This window comes from Diadema antillarum, unplaced genomic scaffold (genome assembly GCF_040938485.1).
Source record: "Diadema antillarum isolate AM-2024a unplaced genomic scaffold, OU_Dant_1.0 seq00000460_RagTag, whole genome shotgun sequence".
In the NCBI taxonomy this organism is placed as follows: Eukaryota; Metazoa; Echinodermata; class Echinoidea; order Diadematoida; family Diadematidae; genus Diadema; species Diadema antillarum.
The window spans coordinates 2,975,395-2,995,916 of record NW_027271431.1 but is presented as its reverse complement, the minus strand read 5'-3'; the positions used below and the strand labels follow the sequence as shown (position 1 = coordinate 2,995,916).

The following is a 20,522-nucleotide window of genomic DNA, read 5'->3' as shown; positions in this document are numbered from 1 at the left end:
TCACTACTCAGTATATGAATGAGATGTACACGCATAAAAAGTCAAGTACAATATATCAGAGCAGTATTACCAGACTGGCAATATTAGCAGTGTAGGTTTCTCCTCTGTGAAGTTAGATTCAACTGTGTCATATTTTTCCTGTTGTGAAATCAAAATACTGTTGATTCATATTTTCATGATACTTTTACATGATACTTTTACATGATCTATTGCCGTTGAAGTGATTGCCCTACATAAAACCATGGACCTAGGTCCATGATAAAACTAATTCACATACAGCAGAATTCTACCATTGTGATAGAATCAATACACCCCAATAGACTCTCGTGGCTATGTTAGTGTAAAAATCTGAGTGTGCAGTTTGGATATATTTCTAACTTTGCTGCGGATTGACAAGGATGGTTTGTGTAGAAGTACTCTCATTACAATTAGTTACAACAAACAAGCCTGATACAACAATAATTTCACCAGTCATTCTGGCAATGTTTGTAATGTTGATATGGAAGAAAAAAAAAGACATCTCTAACTGACACCATATCATAGCACAGATGTTGACTTGGTTTTGAATACATGTATTCTAGACAGTCACTTCAATGTTATGATTAATATTCCCCTTTTTAATGATACAGAGAAAAAGGAAGAATGAGACATTTCAGAACCTTTTCATTTTTTCATACCAAACGAGGATGTATCCTGATGTAATACAAATGTATGAATAAGCAGTATAGGTGTCTGAGCACAATATGCATCCTTGAAAACCACTGGAGTAAAAATGATGCATTTTAGTTTAACAATAGCGGAAGGAATGAGGAAGGCATGAACACATTTCAAAGTCCCTGAGTCAGTGCCCTCCTCGATTTCAAATGAGTTGACTGAAGTAAGATTTCTGTGCGTGAGGGGAAACGGTGACAAAATGATTAATGATACTCAAAATTATATACAATATATCAGTGGAAGATGGCAGCAAGGCATCACTCATGTTATAGAATTCAAAAGAAACTTTGCATTTGACAAACTTGTTATACTTTTTGTCTCTTTTTTACCCCCCACATGTGCAGAGTCTTACCAAATTGGCATCTCAGTTTCTCCAGAAAAGAGACTTCCCTCCTCCGTCAGAAGAAACAGAAGAAGAGCAGCACAACAGGTGAGGGTCTTGGCAGCCATGTGTGAGAGATGTGATGGGGCTATCTGGCAGGCTCTAGCTCTGACATTTGTCTCAGTAAAACAAACAACCAAACAACAACAACAAAAACAGTGGGAGTGTCTGCCCGTAACCATGGCTTTATTGGGCAAAGTTTGAGCCTTTTCTGATGCTAGCATAATGATAAATTATGTGATGTACACCATGATAGAGTATAAATGTGATTTTTGGGTTGTTGTTTTTTACACCATACATTGACGTATGACACATTGATATATACCAGAGGTTGATGGGGACACCTGATGTAGTTTCTATTCTGATTATATAGGGTTTAAAAATGACACCATATTCACAGTTAAATTTCATCACAGGATTTCAACAGAGAAAATATAAGTGTAAAACAGGTTTCCTCTTGAAGTAGGTATGATTCATTTTGAGTTGTGGTTGATAACCTCAACAGCAATGTGGTCATGATTTTGTGGTTCATGTGCGATTTTGTTCCTATTCTGTATCTTTTCATCAAAACTATGATCTCTTATGTGGTCACATATGTGTAACTGTAATAACTAGTCATTACGATATTTCTACCATTGACTGAACTGCTGATCAGGTTATTTGACATGGAAGTGCTGACTGATGAGAGATGCTACATACCTTTTGCATGCTATTTTATTTTAAAAATGAGAGAAAAAACATATTGCTTTAGTAAATGTGTTATGAGTTGAGACTGAATGTGAGTCTCCAGCCATGTGACTGAGAATTGAGGGTGGTTAAGGAAGAGACCTGGTAAGGCCGAGATCCAGACGATCTCAAGGAATATGTCGTCTACCTGGCATTGCGGGACAGTTCCGCTGCTAGCGGCAGCTTGGGAGTTGTAGCCAAGAACAGCACTTGAATCACTGGAGTAGGGGATGGGACGGGGCTCGGTGACTCTCAGTTCTGTGACAGCTGATGTGGGGAAATATCCCTTCTCTTGGCTCAGTGACAAAGGAGAGGAAGAGATGGTTATAATACCCTATCTCTCGTGATCTGCGAAGAGTGACTGGATTTACTGCAAAACCGCACTCCGTCCGTCCCGCAGGCTCGTGTTGTGTGTATTTCGACAGGATTAGCTAAGATGTAACATCACATGTAATGACTGTGAATTTAGGTTGTAAACATCTGATTAAAAAATATTTGTTCTGCCATTGGTATCATTAAAACAATGATACATGGGGGGGGGGGGGGGAGGGATTAGAAGGTGGAATATCAATCACTGGCATTACATTACCGTACAGGTAGTCTTACTTACTGTATACTATGATGTGCATTAATATACCAGATACTGCATAGGCCATATATTTTGCATGGTTTTTAATTTTTCAAATTTTGCAGGTGTCATTCACAAAAAGCAACATACGAAAATATCAACTCTGACCACAACATGAATGCAACGTGCACCCATACATTTCTCTGTCCAGTGCAGTACTCCACGATCAGGAATTTAACCACACGCAAAGTTGTCAGGAAGTCCTTATTCGCAAAAAATTAGACTCGCTGGATACATGGTGTATACAGAACTTAGATCAAATTTTCTACGCAGAGGGGAAGGGTAGGCCAGTTCCACTATAGCCCTTTTTACACTTGTGTTTCTTAATCCCGTACTTTCTCTGACCCAGGACTATCGTTAGTCCCGTACCAATTTTTTCAGCTTTCTACACTCGCCAATAAATCCCGTACTAAGCTCTTGTCCTGGGCTAGATAAGGAGAAAACTGACCTTTTTATACTCATATTTCTTAGCCCCGTACTTTCGAAACCACATGAATATTCATGATTACGCTGTGCACTGTACAAGTACACGCACGCACCGGCAGCACTTGATTACCTCGTTTCTGATCGGTCAGTGGGGGGGTCGGACTTCGTAGCCCCGGATTATTTTTTCGTTCTGTTTACACTCGTTTGCTTGTCACCGCAATTGCGGGGTTAGCACCGCAATTGCGGTGCTAACCCTGCTATTTTGCACGGCCAGATATTACGGGATTATCGGTGGGGCTAGCCCACTTTCGCAAAAACAAGTGTAAACAGAAAGTGGGCTAAGGAAAGTCCGGTACCAACGGTGGGGCTAAGACCCCCCCCCCCCCCCCCCCCCCTTAGCCCCACCGTTGGTACGGGACTAAGCAAAAATTTGCAAGTGTAAAAAGCCCTATTGTGAACGAAAACATGGAGTGAATCATCGGAGAGCAACACATGCATTCAAGCATCATCAATTTATTTTTTTCTTTCTTTGAAGTGAACTGTCTCTTTGTGGTATGCAGATGAACTCCCGTTTGGTGCTTACTTTATTTTTAGGCCAGGTGCAGGGCTCAAATGACATCCTGTCGTGGTCATGAGACACCTCTTGTTTTAGAATCTCTTTTTCCAAAAGAAAATAATGGGAGACCAAGAGTTTAGGGCACTGAAAACTCTGCTTATCGCCCTGGAATGTTTTTACACAAAACATCAGATAACATTCTCTACACACTCTGTTATCATTGCTGATAAATTTGTGCCACTAGATGGTGTGAAAATCAACAAAGAGTGAATAGCGCCCCTAATTGGTGCAGAACATCATGACAATTCTATATTGTATCTGAAGTTTTCCATGTGATTTTTAACAAACTGAAAACCGACGCCTGACAGTGTAGAAGGGTATAGAGAATTTTCGTAATGGTTGGAAATCAGAGGAGTCATAAAAATGTATAAACCATGCCATTTGTATGGAAATTTGCCTCACTGTCTTTTAAATAACATCTCTAATGGAATTGATTGGACTTGAGATTGCCAATCAAAGATGACTACTAAAGTTATCTGGTACTTAGTGGTAGACCAAAGTGTACACCTGAGACTCATTAGAGGGTGGCATGGCTGGCCCAGAGGGGGCTAATGGCTTCCTCTGTCAGTCTGGGTTTCCTGTACATGGAGGTTGTCTCTCTCTCTCTCTGTCCACTGAAAAAATACTTTATCAACCATGGATTCAGCTGAGTGACTCCCAGTAGCGATTTGATTTCTTCCCCTCAAACATCCTTTTTTTTCTGATTAAAAAAAAACAACAACAACAAACACCAGCAGCAATAATGAAAACTAAGAATCCACATTTCAAAGCATAGTTTCAAAATTTTGAGTTAGACTTTGTCGATGAATAATTGCCGAATCAAGATATCACTGAGATTTGAATTTTTCGTCAATTTGTCTCCCTCTAACAAATGAAATTTGTAGGATCGCAACTGCTGATCTGTGATTTAACAAACATCTCGGGAAAAAAGGAACCACGGGACTCGAACCTGTCATCGACTGCTTTTGAGTCCCGTGGTTCCTTTTTTTCCGACATGTTTGTTAAATCACAGATCAGCAGTTGCGATCCTACAAGTTTCATTTGTTAGAGGGAGAGAAATTGAAGAAAAATTCAAATCTCAACCTTCATTCTCTTGCAAGATATCATTATTTGATAATAGACTGAGATACTCCAAGGATAAACTGTTGTGACTAAACCGCTTTTGACCGCTTAATCGTAAATTTGAGTTGATTTGCTATGAGCTATTCAGTACAACACCAAGTCTGATCTCTCATACAGATAAAGCAAGTGGAGGTACTTGAACTCTTTGAGTCCACAAGTAACCGGGATATCACCTGACCAGTTTCACCCAAAAGGTGTCAGTAGACAATTTGAATACAACATTGCCACCAGCTGATGTGTCAGGTAGCCAGATGCAATGGAGTCTAACAAAGGGATCATTTTTTTTTAATTGCTTGATTTACAAAACAGCAAAGAGAAATTGAAAGATGTATGAGTACTGATAAATTTGCTTAGCTTTAGTTGGTCACACTAAAGCCCCATTTCTTTTCTTGTTGTCATCAATTTGATTGAATCCTGTGCATGGTCTACTCACTCTTATGTCCAGTGCATCATACCAGGAGAGTCCATTTTTCCGGACTTAAACCCACCTCTAGCCCAGAAACCCTTACCCTACACCCAAAACCTTGACGTCAGTCCTCAATCCGTTATCGTAATCATAGATCTCTAAGTCCCGGCTATGCTGAGTAGATGAAACGAGAAATACACCAAGTGGGATTAGACCAATTAGCCATTTATTAGCCCACTCATTGAGACCTCAATATTCATTTCCTGTGGTTGTGAAGAGCTAGTGCTGTGCAGACAGAACAAATTTCCCATTATCTTCGTTCCCCTGACAAAACAAGTGAGAGAAAGGACCCAGCGCTCCCTTACGTTCCTATGCTACTGTCTGAAAATAAATGATCTGTTTTGAAATTTTGGTAACTGTGTTATTCAATCTTATTTGTGTGATAATTATATGATTTTATACAGCAATGGGGTTATGATTGTTTAATAATCTCAGGTCACTACCCAATGTACAGAATTCTGTAATTCAGTTATCTGGCTGCAAATTTTATTGATTTTTGATAAATTGTCACTATCACCATTACCGGTACCATTAATTTTCCCCATGTTTCTATGCTACCTCAAAGTTTGCTCATCTCGATAACAAGAAAAGTAACATGCTGCTTCCTGAGAATCCTTAGTACTTTGAGTTTCACCCATCACAGCAAAGGTCAATACGACCCCGTTTACAGTGCGGGGCCAGGCTCGGCCGCCTCGGCCGTGGCCGAGCCCGGCCTCAATTGCGCGGCCGAGCCTCGCAATTTTGTCCGTTTACACTGCCAGGCTCGGCCGCGCTTTTGATTCAAACCTTTCAATATTTTGTCGTAGTGGCGCTCTGCTTGTAAACAAACGCAATTTGGTATTGTCTGGTTTTCAGACCCTTTGCCAACTGAATTCCATGGCGACCAAGTTGGCGTTTGGGCAAAGGCCTTTGCCGAAGGAAAAAAACCCTTTGAAGGACAAAACCACTTTAAACTACTGTAAAACGAGGAATTTTCGCGTGCATTTTAATTTCGCGAATTTCGCGAGCGCCAAAATTCGCGAAATTAAAATGCACGCAAAAGCTTTTGTCTACACTACATGCATTGAATGCCAGTAGCAATTCGCGAAAATTTCATGCCACGAAAAAGGCTGTCGGCTCCAATTCGCGAAAATTTCATGCCGCGAATATATGATATCATGTTTTACAGTATACTAGTTTTCGACGTTGAGGGGATTAATATCCTGAATAGCGAAAGATACAGGCAGAGGGTTTGGAAGCCAGACTAAAGTTGGCCGCGCATTTGGCCCAGTTTGCGTTTACACTGAGAAAAGGCCGGGCTCGGCGGCTCAGCCGCGACTGAGACCACCTCCAGAGCGAGGCCAAATGCGAGGCCAATTTTGGCCTCGCATTTGGCCTTTTGCGCGTTTACACTGTAATGAAGGTGGGCTCGGCCGCGGCCGAGCCTCGCACTGTAAACGGGGTCTACTTTAACTTGCAGAATGGTCAGTCTGATAGGACATTTGTAATGATGTACAAATCATGTTACATCCTATTACTTCATACTGCCAGCCATGACTGCACATTTAAGTTTGTGTGTCATGCAGCTGTAATGAAGAGTTTAATATCTACTTCCAAAAGTAAATTTTCTTGGCAAAACTGCAAATGGCTTACAATATTTGACAGAATGACCTCTTCAACTTGAAACTGGAATCTTGAATGTTTTGAAAAGTATGAAATACAGCACATTGAAGATGTGTCTCAATTTGAAAAAAAAAAAAATGCAGGGAAGTAGAAAGTATGAAGTTCCTGCAAGCTAGGGCTGAGGTATAGTCAGATTTCAACAATGCATTGCACACTTTATACCCATAAAGTTATTTAAGCAAAGCATAACAAGATTGAAAACCCCCACCAGTGCTCGGCCTCTTTGCAGCTGCTGAATTATGTACTAAACATAGCAGCCCATTTTGCTTGACGCAAATAAATGAGTTTGTCAAGTAAAGTTAAGTAAGTTTGTAAAAACAAGACATGTTTTAGCACATTTTTTTTTCTGCATACTCTACTGCAAAAGTGGAAATTTTCATGTGACCAGAAACTAGCATGAAAATAAGAATGTGTGAATAAATTTTGCATGCAGTGTGAAATGTAACACTAGTTATTCAATGTTTTTATCATGCAGAATCCAGAACACATAAAATTTATCTTTTACTCAGTCAAGGGTGAAAAGTAAGTGGTGCAAAAATTTTCTCTTTTACAGTACAAAAATCTTCTCTTTTACCTCAATTTTGTATAGTCTTGTTGAGGTAGACAGTATTTCATTGTGAAATATGATTTGTGTACAGGTCTAGTGCTTATTCTTTGTTGTTGTTTTTTCTTTAACTGCAGTTGTACAGTCACAGCTGCTTCATATTGGCATTGTGGTATATCCCATATTGAAACACACAAATGCTCAGATTCAGCTGTCTGTGTATATACCTTCCAAATCTGACATCTCTGTACACAACTCTATATGACTGTGGAGTTTAGTTTGCATCACAAAGCAATAAAAAACAAAAATGTGTGCTCATTGGCATGATATGTCGATAACATTACTCATAGCAGCATCAAGACAGTGCTGTCAGGCGATATTACTGTGTAGTTCACTTCCACACACACATAGATCAGAACAACTAATCACACCATTCCTTTGGGCAGGTTCTGTGCTTATCTGGGCTTATCTGAACAAAAGTCCTCTCCACTTAGTGTAGAGATTATGCAATTTTATCAGCAAATGTCATTCTCAGAAATTACTATTTCCTGCAAAGCGAACCTATTTTAAAGAAAGTATCAATTGAATGTTCAACCAAAACTTATTGTTTTTAACTGTACTATTTATGTCTATAAATTCATTAGTTAAAATCCAAATTGTCATATTCTTTTCCAACCCATAATTTTGTGGAATTCTTTAGATTCCTTTGTGATAGTTTGCTGTGAAATTTACATTTGATTTGAAGGCAAAACAACAAGAAGAAGAGAATAACCTTCTCCACTTTGATCAGCCAGATTGTGTAGGAAACTAGATATTGGGTCAAATCAAGGAAATATCAGAGTTGTGTTTTCCCTTCACAGGAACCTTTTCTAAAACTTTTGCATCAGCTCCACCATTTGTTGGGCTGAGGCCCCTGTGCCCTCTAGACCTACCAATTTCTTTTTTGTGTTCCTCATGGCATAGAAGGAAACTGGGCTTTGGCTTGTTACGCTGAGTGCCCATCAAGGTTGAGTTGTGAATTTAGAGTAGAACTTTGTATGAAAAAAAAAAAAGATGTATGAATTATATGGCATATGGAATTAATACATGTATAAATTACGTGGTATATATAGAATTACTATGTATAAATTACAAGGCATATATAAACTAATTCATCATTCAGTATGGCTGTCTTATGAATCATTACAGTATATGCTTCATGCAGTAATATCGGGTGAGATACGCAAGCAAGAACAGTGCTCAGCAGGTTTCTTATCCCCAGATAGTACTGGTCTATTTAAAAAAGTATAAGTGAGAAAAGGGGCTGAGGAAAGCCTCAGTGGCTAAGGATAGTACACAGTGAAGAAATAGAGGGAAGGAGTAAGTCTTCTTTAGCTCAATGGTCAAAATGACATCATTTTTATTTTTTGTTTCCAGATTTGGTTCAAAATACTCCAAAGATAGTAACCCCGTCCATATCATATAATCCATATCACGCTGAGGCACCATGTCTATCATCTCAGCTAGGTTCCGCCTATGTGTCCTTTACGTATGCCTGCATGATGACGACTTCTTTGCCCTACAGAGGTTTGGAGGCACTGATACTCTGACATTCCTTTTGAAACAGTCATACTTTTTCTTCCTATGTTGGATATTAAACCTCACACAGTGCCCTTAAAGGGATGCTGCGGGCAATTTAGATGAAGAAATGATAATGAAATGTGATAGGAAACTGATGAAATCTCCCTCAGACCTCCCCCGTGTGTTCAGAGTGAAGTAAACCGTGACACGTTCCTATTGTTGAATCCACTCTGCCCTCCCCACTCATCACTTCTCCCTTACAGGGACGCAGTCCTCACGAAATTTAAAAAAATATGTTGTTGTTGGTACCTCAAATGAACTACTTTCATCAAAAACAAACTTTCAAATCACCAAATAAGCTTGTACATTTCGGTTAAAAAAGTGTGACTCTGCAAATGCGCAAGTCTTGGCGGAGAGTCATATGTCATCGATGCACAACTCTTTCAAGCGGTGTTCTGCTCATCATGCGTACGCTCCCTAGTTATTTATAAATACATGTTTACTATTTATTTTTATATTAATTGTATATATAAATAAGCTTGAAATATTTTGTTTGAAATAATAAAACCACATATTGTCACATTTTATGAAAAAATCAGATATGATCATTTTGAACACTTAAATTGGTTTTCTGAGGCACGGCTGTCAACTTGAGAGTAGGGCATCAATGACGTTGCACCTTTTGGCAGGCTCTTACACGATCGCTTGTAGGAATTATTTTTTTTAAATCGCGTACGGAAACAATTTTTGATATCCACGCGTATAAATTGTTGAAAGGTTATATTTTTTACTCTTCTTAATTATCAGTACAGTGAAAATCTCAGGACTGCTTCCCTTTAATTCAAATTCATAACTAACTTTAACATTATACACATGCACTATTCTCTTCGTATCATTGAATAATTCAGACACCTACAGTCCACAATAGGGAGTGATATGTTACAAATGGTCAAAATCAGAAAGGGACCAATGTGCAAAATGTTATTTTCAGTCTCTCAGTTTGATTTTGCAAGAAATTATTCTCAGTGTCTTCTGTTGATAAGCTAACAGTGTTCTTTTGACAGTGACTTGTGATTGTGTTTCAACTTTTTACATTACAAGGATTCATACATGTGTTCCTGATGAATGTTTTCATTGTAACATGTGTCACACCTTCGCTGCAAATAACCATGCCTCTCTTCTTTGCAGGTTGCTTGTAAGAATGAATCCCTCGGTGAATGCCAAAGCTTTAGACATCAGTGCAAACTGGTATACAGCATTTGTTAACGCTTGACGACACTCTCACTAGTTATATGAAAATCCACATTTTACGATAAAACCACCACACGTGCACCCCCTTACCATCTGTGGGTTCATCTTTTTACCCCTTGGGTGGATGGGTGTTCTTAGCCGAAGCAGCGATAACATAAATTGCCTCCAATGTGAAATTGATGATCTTTGTTTTTGTTTTACGATGTATATTGTATGCATAATTGATATGAAAACAAGAATGAAACTTGTCACCACATACATTTTGAAATGATAGGTACCAGTTAAACCACATTTTTTTTCTTGTTGATAAATATTTTCTGTGTGTTTAGATTTTGTGCTTGTGAAATAATCTGCACAACCTCTTTATGTTTACATATTACACATTCTTGATTTGTGTGTGTGTGTGTGTGTGTGACATTTTAAAATCTGCTGTCTGCATGAAATGTTTCTTCTTTTTGTTTGGATTGATTTTTAAAGAGATCAGTCAAGTATTAAAGCTACCATGTATCATTCACAACTCACCATTTGAGTAGATCAGGTAGAGCCGTTAATTTTGAGAGTGCAGGTTTATTCATAGATTCATTTGTCCAAAGGTAAGGATGTTGTACAGCACATTGTTTTGTTTTGTTGAAATGCAATGCCAACTTCAAGAATCATAAAACTAAAAGCATTGGATAATGGTAAAACTGTACTTTATACATTTTTTGCCCTTATTAAGTGTGTATGAGTGTTTATCTGCTCCACATCTTTCAACAATAATCTAAAGTGTCACATTTAAATTTCATTTGCATTTAATTTGAGAAAATAAAGAAAAAATATTAAGTTGACATCTATACATGTATGCTAATCCTTGTTTTCACTCAAAAAAAATACAATGAATATAAAATGTTTGTAAAATGTGATATTTATTGTCATTAATTCAAGATTTAGGAGAGTGACAATGTTAGTATAATTTGCAACCTTACTTATTTTAACCATTGCGATGCCAGTTTAAGATTGTTTGGAATAGGTTACATGCCAGGCAATTTAAACAAGATTGTGTGAGTGTAAGATATTAAATGTGACTTGTCAAATTCATTCAAGTACAAGGAACACATGAGGCTAAATTTTGCAAGAAAAAAAAAGTCATCTAACTAAAGGACATGTTTATTCACACATCAATTTACGATAACGCTCATCTTTACATTGCATCAGAAGGTCATTTTTTCACATTTTGTAAAAATGCATATAATTTCCCTTATGACTTCACTAAAAAATCTAGCTATTGTTTTTGGTACACATTCTCTTAGACCAGAGAAGCAATTGATTCTGTCTGACATAACCAAGAGAAGCATTACTTTTGTACCTTAGTCTATGCACCAAGTGTTTTATTATCCGGAAGTATTGAGGAGATGAGCTGGTTATTTTACTGCCTCCTTGAGATTTTGTAAGTGATCCATGGATATTCTTATTGTCAGATTTTCTTCATTATATCCAATTCAGTATATCTTTTAATCACATTAAAACAGCTCCTCATTGATATGAATTCCTTTTAAAGTACAGCAGATTTGATAGGCCATCAAAGGATAGTATTATCTGAAATTTTTTAGTCACATTTTTTATTACCCCATCGAGAGTCAACAGACCTAAAGGCTTGTCATTTATTTCTTCATTATCCAATTCAATTTTTTCTTTTCATCACGTTATGAGCAGCTTCCCCCTTGACACAAATTCCTTTTAAAACACTCTTTAGCAGAGGTGACAGGCTATTGTAGGATCACATTACCTAAATGGTATCTGTAATAATTTTAAGTCCATATTCTTTTAATTGGCCTATTGAGAGTTGACGGAACCAAAGGCTTTTCGGTTTCACTTCAGTTGAATGTTCAAGTGGCAAAGTGGTCCTGAAGAGGAGTGAGTGCCCTCTATGTATGTAATAAGATGAACCCGTGAGACATGTGAAGAACAATGTGAAAGCGATTTGAAACTACATCGTTTTCATGCAGATTGCCTCACATCGAGATGGAAATGCTTATATAATGATCTTTTTTTTTTATTGTGAAATTCATCATCATCATCTAGTCTCAAGTAGTAATCAGTAATAGTGCTGTATGCAGGACAATGATAATTTGATATGCAGTGCATGCTGCATCTGTGGTAGATATCGCTGAATTTAAAGAAGAAAAAATTCACAAGAGACCAACGGTTATCTCTGGCTAAAAATGGTAGTCTGAGTTGTTTGTGGGATATATGTAGATGGTATGACAGTGTGAAATGGAATGCATGGATTTACAACGAAATGAAACACAAACACAAAATGTCTAATTATTCATTCACCACCACTAGTTCTTTTAGCTCATGATGAAATTATTTTATTTTTTGTTCCATATTTTCATTGTTTCTACACATTTTTATATTCTTTCCGACACTCAACCAAGTACACTTTTTTTTTTTTTTGTGTGTGTGTCTGGTGGCCAGTTCGAGTCGCTAGAATCTTTGAAACAGAAATTTTGGTACCCCCCCCCCCAAAAAAAAAATGTTCTGGCCCGAAATAAAAGGAAACATAAAAGTCCATTTTGAATTCTAAGTGCCTAATCAGTCCACCAAGAGATATACTTTTTGGAAATCTGGTATTACAGTAGCCCCTGGCCACTGGGGCACTGCTTACTGTAAAACAAGGAATTTTCGCATGCATTTTAATTTCGCGAATTTCGCGAGCGCCAAAATTCGCGGAATTAAAATGCGCGCGAAAGCTTTTGTGTACACTACATGCATTGAATGCCAGTAGCAATTCGCGAAAATTTCATGCCACGAAAAAGGCTGTCGGCACCAAATCCTCAAAAATTTCATGCCGCGAATATGTTTTACAGTATACATGTTGATTCCTGCATGTGTATAGAATAGTTGTCTTTAATTGACCATGCCATATTGTGTGTTACATGACAAATTTTGATGCAAGATTGGATTATTTTTCTGATTTTGTCTACCCTAAGTAGAACACATAATGAGCCATGTAGTTTTTTTTAATCTTTGAAAATGTTTTCAGGAGGGATTTCATAGAAGAATTAATGATGTATTGTTGTAAAGTAACCCATGAAGGAGCTCAATATCAATCCTTCTCAAGTCAAATGCAAGTTGTCAGATTTTGTGTTTCTAAATTGTGTAGACTCACTGGTCAAAAGTAGATCAAATAAGGAAGAATATGAAAGCCCAAAGCTGCCAGAGTCTTATGAGTTCATGAAACCATTCAAGTGATAACATTTACATTTCAGATATGTTTTGATGTTGTTTTATTGATAAGTTTGTAAATATTGACATTGTGTTTTGTTCTCAGGACTGTATGGGAAGTATGGAAGTCTTTATTAGAGGAAACAGAGAAGAATGCGAGGGCGAGGCTGACGGCTGCCGAAACCATCAGTACCCAGATCACTGATTCCGTCAAACTACAGAAGAATTCAAGAGCTAACAAGCTGAAAAGAGTAAGTCACCCCGAACAGGTTGCAGTATGGCTAAGACATTGGATCTGTGATTGAATAATGCAAAGTTGGCTATTTGTTTTTTTTTTTTTGTGTGTGTTTTTTTTTTGTGAGAGCTGTGTGTGCTTCTATGTGTTTGCTGTAAGGGGATTTGTGTGTGTGAATTAAGAGTTTATATGTGTATGCATGCAATATGTATGGGATGGCTTTGGGTTTTTTTACAACTCTTTGCATCAATCTGTATAATTCTCTTCTTTGCATACATACAAATTGAAAGTTATTACGCACATTTGATTGAATCCCATCTCTCTGTCTTTCCTTCTTTTTTTCATCATTGATATGAGAGAGCATTATCCACATATTTTTCATGATTATTGGTCATAAGTCCATTGCTGCTTTCAAACAATAAGATTGAATGGCATTATTGACCATCACGTTCAGTGAAGATAATTCAGGGATTGCCCGTCAAATTGTAATAAATCATCTTTCCGATGATATTGCCAGCAGAATGTGAAGTTACAAACATATGCATACATACACATACATTCAAACCAAACAAGAATGGTGCAGAACTCCAAGGCTTAAGAACACAATATATCTATTGAGCTTTTCATAAAGGAGATTATGTGATTTACAATGACCCCTAGAAACACTCAACCATGGGCATATTTCAAATTGGTAAATATTGTGAAGTTTAAAAGTCAGTCTTTGTGTTAATGACTATTCATAAAAGATGTAAAGATACAGTTGTACATTCATAAGTATTACTGGATGAAATTGTATTAGGGGAGAAAAAACTTCACACAAATACTGTAAAACAAGGAATGTTTGCGTGCATTTTAATTTCGCAAATTTCGCAAGCGCCAAGATTCGCGAAATTAAAATGCACGCGAACGTTCTTGTCTACACTATATGCATTGAATGCCAGTGGTAGTTCGCCAAAATTTCATGCCACAAAAAGAGGCCGTCGGCTCCAATTTGCGAAAAAATCATGCCGCGAATATATCATGTTTTACAGTAGTTAGATGGAATTAGGAAATATACAGAGATATGCCATCATTGTTTAGGAATTTTCCAAAAGAGAAAGAATCAGATGTAGATCTATTTGCCAAAGGCACACATTTGTGCACAGACAGAGAGAGATGGAGAAAGAGAAAAGCGGGCAATGGTCATATATAGTCCTGAGTCATGAAGAAGGTAAATGATTAAAGAAGCAGTGTCCAGGGATGAAGTGGATATTTGAAGTGTTTGAATTATGGACATGGATTTGGGTGGCAAGAAAAACTAGCAAATAGTAGCCCACACCTGTAGCCATGCAGGTAGCAAAGGTCAGTGGAAATTTCCTTTTACGACAGGGTCTGATCTGTACATACATGTACAGGCTTCCAATTGCAGCTGCTGCGTCATTGATTGTTATAAACATTATGCAGTCATTACTGTATCCCATGTATCCATAAGGATCAGAGAGAGAGAGAGACCAGTGGCTTGAAAGAGAGGGGGGTGGGGGGTTAGAGAGAGAGGGAAAGGTGATAGCGTAGCACGCATTCATGCTAAAAATAGCCATGATGCAAGGTCCACCAATGCTGTACCTTGCTGACATGGAAAAGTCACCTAGTCACAATGCGGAAAATTCTCGCTGTTCCCCCCCCCCCCCCCCCCCCCCCATCCGTTCAATAACATCAGTGTTATGTCATGGACATTTTTTTTTGGTCGGGAGTGATGATGAGTGTAAACTGTATTTACCTTCTGCATTTGTTGGGTTTTTTTTTTCTTTCTAAAGATAGTGATGACCGTAGACACTACAGTGTGTGCATTGACTTTGCTCTGAATGGAAGTTTTGGGGATGGAAAATCACAGTAGGAATTGACCCTGATATGAATGTATGAAAGAGTTTTTAAGACTCTACTCCCTTTAGCTGACCTCATTTCATTTCATTTCAGGAGAATGATCTTAGGAATCTGTATAACAAGAATTTTTTCCCAACATTTTAACTGCATATTATGTTCCTGCATAGTATCTCAATTTTTTCTTCTTTTTTTTTAGCATTATGAATGTTTAGGTTACACAAGCATTGTATGAGGCAGGGCACTGTATACATATACACTGTACATGTATTAACATGATGCAAAATGTACTGCAGTTTGTGGTTCTTGAGAGAGTGTGCCTCAGCCATCATTGAGTCAATGTTTGATAAGCCTGCAATTACCTTGTTGTATCAGATTTCTCACTATATCAGGATACAAAAAAACCCAAACAAATAAACAAACAAACAAACAATGAAATGTCAAGACTTGGGACCTGCAATAACTGCCCTGTTATAAGACGGGTGAGTTAGATATCCGACCTCTTTATAATGTGGTTCCACTGTATATCCTTTTGCCCGATAGTGTGGGGACCTGGCCAGTGTATGGCACGAGGAGGTCCAGGCCAGTGTGAGAGACCTCATCAAGGCGAGGAAGAACTACGCTGATGCCGAGAAGATTGCCCAGGATGCCAGGGCCAAAGCAGCTGAGGCGGAGAACAGGTACTACGATGTCTGTAAATTGATTCCTTTCATCCTTAGGTTGCACTTTTGCCCAGGAACAATCACTGTGCGTCACAGTTTGACAGCGTGGCATTTCCACGGTATAAGGGTACATTTCAGGGATGCCGCTCTATTTTCTGTTTCCGATGTGCATTGCCCCCTATACAATACCATCTTTTAGAACACTTTAATAAGAGGTGACTTTGCACCAAAATTGCTTCAAAGGAGCAATCCATTAGAATTCGTGGTAAAATGAAAAATTTGGGGGTAATGTATATAACACTGGGCAGGTACGTATGTAGGCTTACTAACATGAAGGTCAAATAATGAATGCTCACTGAATTTTTGTTGTTTTCCAACTGAATGGCCTAATATTGATTGGAAGAGATAATAACAGCTCTAAGAACGGTGTGTTTTATAGTATTTCTATGAGGTAGCATGTAATGCACCTCAGATGGACAGTCAAAACTGTCGCATTTTTGTCTGTCCATGTTGCTGCATTGCTCTTACGGGAGGCTCAGTATAGATTCTTAGCTACACTCCTCATCAAAACTCAAATTACTGGATTTTTTTTTTTTTTTTTTTTTTGGGGGGGGGGGGGGGGGGGGGGGAGGAAGGAATTTTTGTGTAGACAATTGAATGGGTCAATCCAGACAGTATCTTTTGTCTTATGGGTTTCATTCTTCCTAAAGTTTTGAATCCTCTTGAAGTATCATTGTTAATGGAGGGTAACCATTGTATATGTTATGAAACTGAAAGTCACTCCATAAATGATAACTGCCTGATATTCACTCGATGCTGTCATGGTTATAGTGACTAGTATATGTACCAGTATATATTTCGAAGCAAACTTTGATCCTGACATACTTCAGGGGTCATTATTTGCATTGTATACAATTTTGTTCTGTTTTGATTGCGTCCATTCATATTCATTAGTATTGTTTCATCCATTTGCTGGCTATTAATCTCTTCACAAGTAGTTACAACCATCAATAAGTATAATATCCATTCATGCATTTTTTTTTTTTGTTAACTCACTAGCAATATTCAGCAGTCTGTGAACGGACATGATGGAAGCTGTTCTGTTCACCGCCCAAAGTTTTTTTTTTCTTTTTTCTTTTTTTTCTCTCTCCTCTCTCTCTCTCTCTCTCTCCTGAGTTCCTTGTTGAGACAACCTTTGTCAGTAAATATGACAGTTCTTCTGACAAAATATTTTGAAAATATGTGTTTGCCTTTGTAATTGATGACTAAACTGTGATCTTCATGACACACAGCCAATTTCATTTCCTTTTCCCCCACACATCTCATCCTGCACTGCCAGACGCTAGCACTAACCAGTGAGGCCATTCAACCAAAGTGACAACAGTTTATGTGAATGTGACTTTTATATAGTTTATTCCCAGTTTGCGTCACAAATACGGCATTCAGAGTTTGCCAAGATGCCGTACATGTTCAGTCTCTGTTTCAGTGTAGTGGAAATATTGCCTATTTTCTCATTGAGCCACTCTGATGTTTATGCTTATACATTTGTAAAGCTTTGGGCATGACATCACGGTTATCGTGAATCATGCTATCATTTGAACTCTTGATATCTACATGTTTAGATTTTGGCAGTGGCATAATGTATTTTTTTTTTCCTGATATATATGGCATAATTTTGATGAGTATCGTAAAGTGATTATAAAAGTTTTATATGGGTTTTCATTTTGTCGGCAGTGCCATTGCAGGAAATCAGCTGCTCTGTTGGCACAGACCAACTGACAGATATGCATTTTGCAAACAAGCCTACAAGAAATATGGTATTTATAGATGAACGGTAGCATCACTACTTTCTCGTCAATATTAAGAATATTCTGTCACGGCAATACCAGAAAGCGGTCATATAGGATTAGACTGTGTTTAACATTCTCAGATTCATAGGTGAAAGAAAATATGATTAGACTGTTTAATGTTCTCTGCTTCATATAATATGCGAAAGGAAATGCACTTGCAGTATTTGAAGATAGCTCAAATCTTTGATGTTCCCAATTAAAGTGGTAGTCGTAAAAATATCAAGTAAAAGGACACAAACAAACAGTAAGCACTGCAGTTTCCATAGTCACTCACAGAGGTTTTCCTCTGAGTACATAGCCAAGTTTGTCATCCTGACAGCAACTCTGGGTCCTAGATTGCATCCCATGCCTTCTGTAAATATGCTTTGGTATCAGTCACCCAGTCACTAAACGCCAGTTCGTTTGACCACTAGCCTGCTTCATTATTGCTGAAGCCAAGGATAAATTTTAAATCTTAGAAAAATTATACTGATATGGCTTATTATGTTCTCAACCATGGTTAAGATTGCAGGGTAAAAAAACTACCCCAAAAATTAAAGAAAAATAAAAGAAATGTAATTCAATTTTTTTTTTAATAGCACAATATCATCCATCCATAGAATACTCATCCCATGTATTTTTTTTTTAATCTTCTTAATTTTCTTAATTTTCATATGGTGATAAAGGGTAACCTCTATCCTGGTTCCGCAGTCCGTATTGGTGTATGAGTAATGCGGGATAGGGAAACACATTTCTAGTGATGGTATTTGAAATAGGAATTGAGAGGAAGGGGTTAGATTGGGGGAGAGGAAAGGGGCTATATTGGGGGAGGAAGGGGATTGATTGGGGAGAAGGAGGGGGAACTGGAGAAGGAAAAAGGGGCGGGAGGGGGGGGGGGAAGGAGACCTTCACAAGAGGACATTCCATGAAAAAGAGGGACATGGGGACATTCTTAACCCACTTAGGATGAGCTGACTTTGCTACAACACGCATTTCCTATAGACACCTGCCCGAGTAAACTCGGGACTCGTCATTAAGGGATTAAAGGGCAAAACTTATTAGATTAATGTACCTTGCCTCACAATGAGCTTAATTGTTTATTCTATATCAGCCTTTCCTCTGAGAGTGGTTACAGAAAGCATGGTTTGAGTCACATGGTGTGTCGTGTGATCAGATACATGACTTCTCTATGTTCATGCCAACATACTGGTATGTCTGGAATGTATAAGATATCACCAGAAGGGAATAGATATAGCCTTATGTACAAGGACTTTAGAACGATAACATCCAGACCACAGAAGGCCACTAGGATGTTATGCATTCTTTTCTGATGAATTATATATAATTTGTTTAATATTATTATTAATTGCTTTCTCACCTGAATCAAAGTAGTGTTTAATCTCCATAATGGCCATATTTTCAGATTTGAATCAACAGTATCACTTGTGAATGAGAAGCATGAACACATACTGAGAAAGAGTTCAAAAGCAATGGGATCCATGCTACTTAATGTACTCATGAAGTAATGGAGGCCTTCATTGTATGTTGAATAAGTCTTGACCAGACCCACCTAAGTAAATTTCATGGGGAATTTCTCATACCCCTTTCAGAAACTCATGCATTTTTGGCCAGCTCCTGGCCCGAGCTAATTTTGCCTGTGCCAAGCAGTAAAAATTGCGTTCAGTTACTATAGCAGAGCTGCGCTACTTTTACAATGACCCATTCACGAACTTGGCCATGTATGGGATAACTACCATGGTAACTGAACACGCGCTCCAGCGTAGGGCTTGGCCAGGTAAACGTAACCCTTGACTGTGCAAGGAATTTTGGCCCAAGCCTGGCGCTGCTGTCGTTCATAAACTCTTCGATGGGTACCAGGCCCGAGCCTGGCCCACCCTGGTGCTAGCTTCAGCAGGGCCAAAGTAGCCCGCTCCTGGCGCGGGCTACTTTGGCTCGACCCATTCATAAATTCAAAATTTTACGACTTAGCTGGGGCCTGGCCCAAGCCAGAGGAGTTACTGAAAGGGGTATTAGTGTGGATTCTCCAAAGTTTCTCAGAGAGTGAGTCACCGTCATGTGACCCGGTTACCTTGACATCCAGACTTCATTTTCCTCCAGGTCCCAGATATAGAGCACCCTAGTGTCATATGAAATTTGTCTCATACTGAGAGTCTATATAGGTACCAAGCTGGGAAAAAACATACACTCTATGTCACACTCAAAGTCTTCCCATGGAACACTCAAAATATTCCTGCAATCAATTCTACCAATATGGATGCAAAAATTCAATGCAAATAGATAACATTTCACATAAGTTTTCTGAATAGGCCTTTGTAGGTAGTTGCATTACTGCTCCTTATGAAAATAAAAAAGATTGTTGAAAAGAAGAACTTTTATCAGTCCCAAACATCATCTTCCACTTCCATCCTGAGTTTGATCATTGCCAGTTGGGATGTAGAAAGCCTGTACACAGAGATCAGCACAGAGAGGAGAGAGAGCTCAGGGGATTCATATGCATTATCAGTTTGGGATCATATTGCAAATATCTATTCTATTTGCTACCATTCACATATGACCCCTCAAGAAAAAAAGAAAAGAAAAGATCACTTGGCTGCAAGCAGTGTTAATTTTGGAT

At 38.3% G+C, this 20,522-nt stretch overlaps 1 protein-coding gene across 1 annotated transcript in view; it reads left to right on the top strand.

Annotated features, from left to right (window-relative positions):
• LOC139733092 (uncharacterized) overlaps nucleotides 1-20,522 on the top strand; it is a 76,085-nt gene that overhangs the window by 8,340 nt on the left and 47,223 nt on the right. Inside the window, exons 4-6 of the mRNA XM_071643935.1 lie at nucleotides 1,059-1,144; nucleotides 13,411-13,555; nucleotides 15,940-16,076. Coding sequence (XP_071500036.1) covers nucleotides 1,059-1,144; nucleotides 13,411-13,555; nucleotides 15,940-16,076 — 368 coding nt within the window. The remainder of the gene's footprint in view (nucleotides 1-1,058; nucleotides 1,145-13,410; nucleotides 13,556-15,939; nucleotides 16,077-20,522) is intronic.